Here is a 10,062-nt window from a genome sequence, read left to right as displayed (position 1 = left end):
TAATGTGCTTTTAGAATCAAGACCTTCCTGAGAGCAGAGAAGAGTTATTTATCCTTAAAACTCTAGGACCCAACTATCTCTACAAATATTTATTAAGGGAGGGGACAGATGAAGAAAGGAAGACAGGCCAGCCACAGACTTCTTTGTTTACAGTGTTACTTGTCTCTCCAAAATGTATTTGCATTTTGAGAGCACATGAGTTGACACCCCTTTAAATCTATATTCTCAGAAAGTTGTCTGTCACACCTAATTTTCTGGCCAGCCCTGAAGCTGAGAAAGGAAACCTACGAATTATGTTCATGAGAATAAAGACTAACCTTCCAGTGTTCAAAAGGAAACAAGAAAAAAATGCTAAATGTATTCAAATTAGCAACTGGGGCAACATTAGCATGCAAACCAAATGACAAGGTATTTGGAAGTCTATCACCAGGAAGAAACCTGACAAAAACATTGAATACAAGTAATGCATCCCCAAAGCCATTACCCTCAGTGGGCAGAATAACTGGTATTAAGAGCTACTGGAATCAAATTCTGGGTTTGAATCCTGACCTAACTTCTCTCTGGCAATGTGACCTTGGTCAAGTTCTTTAACAACTTGAAATCTCAAATTCTTCATCCATGGAGTGGAGATACAAATAATATCCATCTAATATGGCTTTTGATATTATTAAATAGCATTATTACATATTAGGTGTTGTTATTTTTTAAAACCATTCACTTATTTATTCATTTATTCGTTAAGCACTCCCTCTATGAAGTCATTGATTTATACTTTCTAAAATATGACTACAGATTGATCACAGAAAACTAATTCATTGTGCCTGAATTTTAGTTTCAATACAATACAATGTTACCTTCTGCAGACTTCTTTAAAACCTGTTACATGTCCAGCACTATCTGTAAAATCTGGGAAATATCAGAGAGAGAAGACTCTATTCCAGCTCTCATGTAACCTGTTATAAAGGTGTTGTTAACTAGAGACTAATAGATGGTATACTGTCATTTCATTTATTTAACTTCTGCACTCTGTAAAATCATACTTTGTTGTATTACCTTCTTCCCTCACACACTTTTATTGAGATATCATTGACATCTAACATTGTAGTTATATATATTAACATAACATATATAACATATATGATTTGATACACATACTAGAGGCCCAATGCATGAATTTCATTCATAGGTAAGGTCCCTAGGCCTGGCCGGCGATCAGGACCAATCTGCAGGGTGAATGGCAGGGCGATAAGGGGGCCCCTACTGGCAACCCACCTTGGCTGGCCTGGTGCCTGTGGGCTGGGGGAAGCTCCTGCATTGAGCGTCTACTGCCTGGTGGTCAGTGTGCATCATAGCAACCGGTTGTCCCACCAGTTGTTCTGCAGTTCAGTTGATTTCCATATTAAGGTTTTATTATACAGGATATAAAAATGGTCACCACAATAAGTTTAGTTAACATCATCACCTCACATAGTTATACCTTTTTCCCCTTGTGATCAGATAAATGGAAGACTGTCTATTAGTCAGGAGGGGAGACGGCAGCCTGAAGGAGCCAGGGAACTCTCCTGATCTGGACATGGCTGGAGAGTAGAAGGTGGACTGGCAGCTCCTTTCACATCAGGAGCCACGTGTTGTTCTTCCACTGGCATCAGCTTCTCTAGATGCAAGCTCCATGAAGTCAAGGTCAAGTCTGTTTCATTTATTGTTGTAACCCCAGGGCCTAGAATAGTCCCTGGCACACAGTAGGTATTTGATAAATGTTTAAGGAAGAAGAAAGGAAGTTAACTGGTTAGTTAGGGTAGAACAACCCTGGTAGAAAGTTTTATGTTCATTTTTGTTTTGCATACTCTCTCTTCCAGCTGCTTTTTTGTCTCCATTCAGCTCCTTCCAACCTCCCCCACCTTCCTAATCTGTCTTGTGTTTATCTCTTGAATGTACCTTTTTGTAGGTACATTCAAGAGATAGGCTGATGTGGCTGGTAGGTATTTGTACAAGTACTATTTCATCTCCCTGTTGGATTTCCAGAAAATGGTAGAAAGTTGAACTGGAAATTATGGTCAAGGATGCAAAGGAAAGTTTCTAACAATCTTCTTAGTCTCTTATGGAAAAAATATATCCCAGATTTAACCATGAGACCTAGTTTCAAAATTGGCAATCTAGTTGTCATTTCTCTGTTGATTATTTTAAAAGAGACCTTTTAAAAAGATTGTCTCTGATTCTTAATGTGTTCTTCCTGTGTAATCAATCCATCATTAAAAACAAGCATTTCAAGTTATGCCTATATGTATTTTTTGCATATGGCAAAACACTATGATTCTTAAAATGATGAATGAACGCCTATCTTTTCTAGCCATACAATTGCTGGAATGCTACCTTCTGAAAAGATATACTTGCCATTAATTTTACTATCTGACAGGGATTATAGCATCTGAAGAATGAGACCTGACAAGCCTTCCTGACAGAAAGAAAGAAAAAAAAAGGTTAAAAAAGAATAAAAACATTGGGCAACATTCATAACAGGGGAAAGAATAAAAAGCCATATCCAAATTGTAGCACTAAAAAATCAATAAGATTTTATTCCATTAATATACACTTAGCACTAGAGGGCAGTTGCTAACCCCTATATATTCTCCAGCTTTTTTTTTTTTTTTTTTTTTTTTTTTAATTTGTATCTGGGAATTAAAGCCCATTGTACAGAAGGAATCTTTTTTTTTTTTTTTTTTAATGCAATTAATGCATTGGTCATGTTTCTAAAAGAGAAGCTTTAGTTATTTGTTTCTGAACATTTCTGCCAAGATAAAGCTCATCACATAACTATTATTTTCACTCTCTGGACACTGATGGGAAAATTAGAACAATGCTGCCAGGCTGATGTGGCTCAGTGGTTGAGCATCAACCTTTGAACCAGGAGGTCACTGTTTGAATCCCGGTTAGTCAGGTCACGTAACCAGGTTTCGGGCTTGATCCTCAGTGAAGGGCATGCAGGAGGCAACTGATCAGTGATTCTTTTTCATCCATGTTTCTATCTTTCTCTTCTTTCTTCTCTCTCAAATTAATAACAATATGTTTTTTTTAAAAAATTAGAGCAATTCCCTCACCGATTTGGCTTAGTGGATAGAGCATAGGCCTGTGGACTGAAGGGTCCTAGGTTCAATTCCAGTCAAAGGCATGTACCTTGGTTGTGGGCACATCCCCAGTGGGGGTTGTGCAGTAGGCAGCTGATCAATGTTTCTCTCTCATCAATGTTTTTAACTCTCTATCCCTTTCCCTTCCTCTTTGTAAACAATCAATGTAACATTTTTTTTTAAATGAGAGCAATGCTTTTAAGTCCCTGATTCATAGGTTGTGAGGAATGAAAAGTGTCTCACTCACAGCTGTTTTTCACATGAGGAAACTGAGTTCCAGGAAAGCAACAAGCTAAGGGCACACATGGCATTGGATTTAGAGCCCGCTCAAATGATCCAGAATAATCTCATCTCAAGATCTTTCATTTAATTCCATCTACAAAAACCCTTTGTATAAAGATCACATTCACAAATTTCATTGGACAGGATGTAAAGTTATCTTTTGGGGGATCCCTATCCAATATACTATACCCTTTTTTACCTAAAGTAGTAATCAGTATTATATCAATTTTTGAAAACACTTCGTGCTTTAAAATGGTTTATAGTATCTTTTTCTCTTTTTATGTCTTTTAGGAGTCAGATTTGTGTATTTGAATTTTGAATTCTGGCTCTTTCATTAACAATGTGACCTTAGGTAGATTTTTTTAAATTACCTCTTTAAGCCTTGTTTCCTCCCCTCTACAATAAGGACAAGTAATTTCCACTTGATATGGTGCTTATGAACATTATAATGCATGTAAAGCACCAATCAGTGTGTCTGTCTAGCAAAAGTGGTTTCCAGTAAGTACTAGTTGATTTTAAATTAGAATATTATTCAACAACACCAATCTATTCAAAGTGTATGCATGTGAGGTCCACTGGGGACACATTTCCACCAGCAAGAAACTTTTCTGGCACTGACACACAAGCCCAGGCTCATTGTTGAGTGTTGACTCATGGGTGTGCAGCCTGCTCAGCAGTGGGAGAGAATTCTCCAGATTCTCTAAATTGCTGCCATCCCAGCCCACATCATGGAGCATCAGATCTTCAGCAGAGGACAGGATGAGACGTGCCAGGAAGGAGACAAGATTACTCCAGCAACCATGGGACTAGTCCCTTCGGATCTGACCAGCCTGGGACAGCACACCTCAGGGTCAGTGAAAATGTGGCCCCATTGGGGTTTCTGAGTGCGGGGCTTGGGGGGTGGCAGGCAAGCCGAAGGGCTATGAAGTCTGGGTCAGGCAGCCAGTTATACAGCCTCCTGTATCAAGAGTTTTCTACTGAAGCGAAGAACCAGGATAGCCCTCCCCCCAAAGAAAGTATTTCTCAAGAATGTTTATTTAGTTGTGCTTCCCCAAATTAGGGACAGTGTGAGGTTATACTGCACTTCCACAGGCACAATGGGGGTGCCAGCCACACCCCAAACATTTTACATTTATTATTAGTTCATTTCCTAGCTTGATATCTCTCAGGGGAAATTAGGTATCAAAAAATTCTTTTCCTGCCCTACCCCATGCACACACCATTTGGCTTGGGAGAGGTAGATAAAAATTCTGAACTTATTGCAATGATTGCTTCCAGTGGATATTCCGTCTAGAACTAGACATGATGATTCTGCCTGCGTGCCATTTTTTATAAGAAGCAGTTTTAATATTTGGAATCACAAAAATAGGATGCCAGTTTGGAATCACCAACCCCTCTCTCTCCGTGAAACCCAAATTCAAAATCATTCTGAATTCATTGCAACTATTTGCATTAACAGCATTAATCCAGCAATCTGAGCAACCCCAGCTGACACAGACATGCGGTCCTTTTTCAGAGTCCCAAAAATCTAGTCCACTGCCAGGCCTGGGGGAGGCAGGGGCCGGTTTTCTGCATCAGTCTATGTCTGTTTATCTTCCCATGTAGATGTTCTCTTACTGGTTACCTAGATCTTCATATGGTTGCAACTGTAATTCTGATATTTTTATAAACCCACGCCCTCTTTTGTTAAACATGAAAATGTCATGTCCACAGAGACTTTGTGGACATGGGTCATGTCCACCTTCCCATAATTAGCACAACAAAGCCGAGGCCTCAGCCCAGCCCTGCGTGAGCCAGTTGTCTTAGCCCTGCTCCTTATGTGCAAATTGAACTCCAAAACCTAATCTATGTGCTCCTAGGTGGATGCCTCATGTCAAAAGGTACGCTAGACAGGAGAAATGGATAGGGGTAGTTTAACTACCTTTAATGGGGGAGAGGAAACTCAAATTGCATTTTTCTATTCTATATGCATAATCCTTCATATTCCAAAATGAAGAGGCAAATTCATTTGAGGACTGTGTGTATATATCATTCTTTAGGTCAATATACCTATTTATTCCACAAGATTATTTAGATACCTGTTCTCTTTCAAACTCTATGTTAGTGCTTGGATTCTATCATATTTAAGACCCAGCATGAGCCTGCAATAAAATCATAGAAACATGAAGTTGGGGGAGGGGAATGAGGGAAAGGGAGTTGGCTCTCTCTGAGCAGATCAGAAAAATTCCTGGAGGAAGAGAGTCTAAGCTGGAATTCAGAGATGAGTATGAGTTTGCCAGGCAGTCAAAGCAGAGATAGGCAGGCAGATGGGAACTACCTGCGCCAAGGCATGGAGGCCTGAAGTACAGGGTAAGTTTAAAGAATAGTGAGCAGTTAGTATACATTTGCGTCAGGAAATGACAGTGATGCCGATGGGTGTGTGCAGGTTTGTTAAGGTTCAATTTACACAACAAATGTTTATTGAGCTCTTAGTAAACATAGAGATTTAGTTCAGAAGCGAGGAGCTTAGCATAAAAGAGGAGATAAGAAATGATTCTGCAAAACTACCTTATAAAGTAAGATACTTTCTATGAGGGAGGATGACTATAGAGGACTATTTCATTCACTGGTATTTATTATTTAAAAAAATGGATTGAATATTAAATGAGCACCTAATATGAATGATAACAAGACATTTTTGTTGCACTGAAGGAACTGGGAGTCTAGTGGAGTAGACACGTAAATAGAACATTATATCATAATATATTTAATGTTCAATATAGCATTTATTAACACTGATAGAAGTGCTTTATAATAATTAACTTTATCCATCCTCACACAATAAGTAGGTATGATTATTATCTACATTTCACAAATGAAAAAGTCAGAGCCAGAGAGGTTATTAACTTGCTCAATCAGGTCACTCAGCTAAGATTAAAATCTAGGCAACTGACTCTTCAATCTTTTATTTATTTTTTTATATATTTCCATTGATTTTAGATAAGAAGAGAAAGGGAAAGAGACAGAAACATCATTGTTGAGAGAGAATCATTGATTGGCTACCTCCTGCACACCCCACACTGGGGATGGAGCCTGCAACCCAGTCTTGTGCCCTTGATTGGAATCAAACTCAGGACCCTTCAGTCAGCAGGCTGATGCTTTATCCACTGAGCCAAACCAGCTAGGGCTGACTTCTCATTCTTCACCATCACTCCAGAGAACTATAGAAATATGAAAGAGAAACACATAAAAGAGCCTAGAGCCAGCAGGGGAAGACTAATCCTTCCACTCTGCTGGTAGTTATGTTCTCCCTGCAGTCTCCAGGAAATATAGAGACCACTTATAGAGTCATAGAAAGCTACTAAACTCATTATCAGATTCTGTAACTTCTAGAGTTAAATATCAAAAGAGTTCACCTAGATTACATTTCTCCTTCAGATTACTATAATTTTTCCAATCCCCTGAATCCCCATAAATACTAAATTTCATTGTATTTTCTAGGGTCTTTATCAAGGAAAGTATGAAGTATTCAGGAAAGCTTCTAATAGTTCTTTTCAGGGGATTTTTCTCATGGGTTCCCAGCATTTTATGTTTTATAATACCTATGACTAGCTCTGTGAAAATCCCTGGTTATATTTATATATTGCTATGTATCAGTTCCAATGTGCTTTACCCAGGATGATGAAACTAGAATAATATTTCTCACTTAAATTACTGTAAATTTTCCTACTCCCAAAAAATTCAGCCCTCTTCATCTTCATAACCACCATGGACATTGGGTTGGCAAATAACAAAAAGGAGAGAGTTGTAAAAAGTTGAGTTGGAACTCTAATGGTCTCATGAAACATCATCATAAATAGGTAGTGAAAAAGCCTCAGGAGTGCAGAATGTCAAAAGGTGACCCTATTCTTGGAGAAGGAAGTCCAGGATAAGGAGCTTTGTATCAGTTAGGATAGCCTTTGTCTGCAAATGAAAGGCATTTCTCTTGTAATATAACCAAAGCACAGGCCAGGGCAAATGTCAGCAACCTTTCAGGTTCTTTCTGTTTTCCTTTCTGCTCTTATCTTTGCAAGATTGCTGGCATACTTTCAAATATCAAACAATATTAAAAACAATAAGAAGAAGGGCAAAGGGTAGAAGGTAAAAAGAAGTAGAGAGCTCTGACCACTTTGAAAAAGTTTCCCAGTATCTGTACCCTGCAATTTCTATTTAAATCTCATTGACCAGCCCTAGTCAGTTTGGCTCAGTGGATAGAGCATTGGCCTGCAGACAGAAGGGTCCTGGGTTTGACTCCAGTCAAGGGCATGTACCTCAGTTGCAGGATCCTCCCCAGCCTGGGCCCTGGTCAGGACACATGCAGGAAGCAAGCAATCAATGTGTTTCTCTCACATCAATGTTTCTCTATGTCTTTCCTTCTCTCTTCCACTCTCTTTAAAATCAATGGGAAAATATCCTTGGGAGAGGATAGATAAATAAATAAATAAATAAATAAATAAATAAATAAACAAACAAACAAATAAATAAATAAATAAATCTCATTGGTCAGATTTGGGTAACATAGCCTCTTCTAGCTGCAAGGGAGTTAGAGCAAATTACTATATTATCTCAGTACATGCCACCCCAAGCAAAGCAGGGTTTTGTTAGTAAGAAAAATGAAGAGCACACACATTGGTTTGGCAGCTAACAGTGTCTGCAAAATTAACCTAAAGTTTTCCAGTTAATAAAATAGAGGAGAGAGACAAGCAAAGAAAGGGCAGTTGAAAGAGATTTTAAAACCCCAGGGAATACAGCCAATTAAATTAAGCCAAGCCAATTTTATTTAAGTATTTCCCTTTTAAGTTACTTAGTCGATGGCTCTAAATCTTATGGAAAAAATAGGGGTTAGGAAGATTTGGAGAGGGGAATGCCTTCCCAGCTAAGGCACTGAAGTGTGAAACATTTTGTGTGGAGATTACAATCCATTCCCTGTTTCCAGAGAATAAATTGCAAAGTAATGAATATCAGGGACTATATTATAGAAGGCTTGTGTATAGGTTTTAAGAAGGCATTTATCTGGTTTAGAATGAAGAGCTACTGAAGTGTCTGAGGCCAGGAGGGACTAAGTCAGATTTGCATTTTGGATAACTCATGTTAGTGGCTGGCATTAGGATGGAATCAAGAAGATAAAGCTAAAGGTGAAGAAGTAAGTTAAGAGGCAACTGTATTAATACAGATGAATGCCCAGCCGACATGACCCAGTGGTTGATCCATCAACCTATGAACCAGAATGTCACAGTTCAATTCCTGATCAGGGCACATGTCTAGGTTGAGGGCTCAATCCCCAGTATGGGGCACGCAGGAGGCAGCTGATTAATGATTCCCTCTCATCGTTCATGTTTCTATCTCTTGCCCTCTCTCTTCCTTTCTGAAATCAATAAAAATAAAAAAATAAAAAATACAGATGGAAGATGCAGAGCCCTGATCTAGTGAAAATATAGAGCAATGTACAAATTTGAAAAATTACTTCTTTGAGTATCAAAGGAGATTTCTTAGAGAAAGCAGCCTTTTATGGCTAAAAATTAACTTTTTATGCCTACAGCATCAATCTGAATAGTCTGAGGTAGCCCTAATTCAAATACTTTTTAGGAGTTTTTGAGACATAGGCTATTCATTAATAGAAATTCCTAAACAACTTATTTATAAGTAAAATTATAAAATTATCTCTGGAAATGCTTTTAGCAAAAGACTGAAATTTTAAAATAACTCTTATAATCTAAAGGTAGGAAAAAAGTACATTAAGTTACTTGTAACTTCAAAAACAGTTGTTCTCTAACTCTGGTATCTAAGGATCTGGGAAAACTTCAGATTCAGAGGCCCAGATTCAGAGGCCCACCTTCAGACCTCCTGGGTCAGAATCCTAAGGATGGGACTATTGATGGGTTTTATAATAAACTAGGGGCCTGCTGCATGGAATTCAAGCACTGGAGAGGGGTCCCTTAGCCCAGCCTGCCCCCTTTCACATACTGGGAGCCCTCAGAGGTTATCCTACTGATGGCTTAGGCCCGTTCCCTGTTGGAGCAGTCTGGCCTCCTGCAAAGGGAGGTGACCGGGCTTATCAGGGGAAGGCACCAGCCCCATCACTCTGCTACTGCAGCCACTGCCATTAAGGTATTTTCATCAACATGGACTCCAGTCCCTTCACCATGAAAAAATGACAACTTTCTTTAGGCATTTTCAAGATATGCCTTTCATAAGATATGACATTTCTTTCTTTATTTTTCTTTTTATCCTCACCTGAGGATATGTTTCCATTGATTTTTCCCCCTGCCCTCTGATGGCAGGCTCCACCCCTTCCCAAGCCTACAGCCTCTGCCCCAGGCTGTAGGCTTGGGAAGCAGGTACCCCCATCCCCCAAGCCTAAAACCTCCATGGGAGGGCCAGCTAGGAGTGACCTGAGTGCTGAGGAGGTTCCCAGGACCCAGGTATGTATGCAAATTAACTGCCATCTTTATTGTGGTAATTTGCATACTCACTCTGATTGGCTGTGGGCATAGCAGAGATACAGTCAATTTACATGTTTCTCTATTATTAGGAAAGATTCCACAAGGTATTCTAATATACACCAGATTTTGCTCAACAGCATACTAGGCCTGACAGGGCATAACCAGTACTCCAACATCAGACATATTGATGAGAAAGG

The 10,062-nt window shown here is 39.1% G+C and overlaps 1 protein-coding gene across 1 annotated transcript in view; it reads left to right on the top strand.

Annotated features, from left to right (window-relative positions):
• The first annotated feature begins 4,122 nt into the window (after positions 1 to 4,122).
• Positions 4,123 to 10,062, top strand: part of PLEKHG7 (pleckstrin homology and RhoGEF domain containing G7) — a 45,346-nt gene continuing 39,406 nt past the window's right edge. Inside the window, exon 1 of the mRNA XM_084880339.1 lies at positions 4,123 to 4,254. Within this exon, the coding sequence (XP_084736465.1) occupies positions 4,133 to 4,254 (122 nt within the window). The 5' untranslated portion in view covers positions 4,123 to 4,132. The remainder of the gene's footprint in view (positions 4,255 to 10,062) is intronic.

Source organism: Pipistrellus hanaki (assembly GCF_964339955.1).
Source record: "Pipistrellus hanaki genome assembly, chromosome: 3".
Taxonomy (NCBI): Eukaryota; Metazoa; Chordata; class Mammalia; order Chiroptera; family Vespertilionidae; genus Pipistrellus; species Pipistrellus hanaki.
This window is presented reverse-complemented; position numbering and strand designations above follow the sequence as displayed.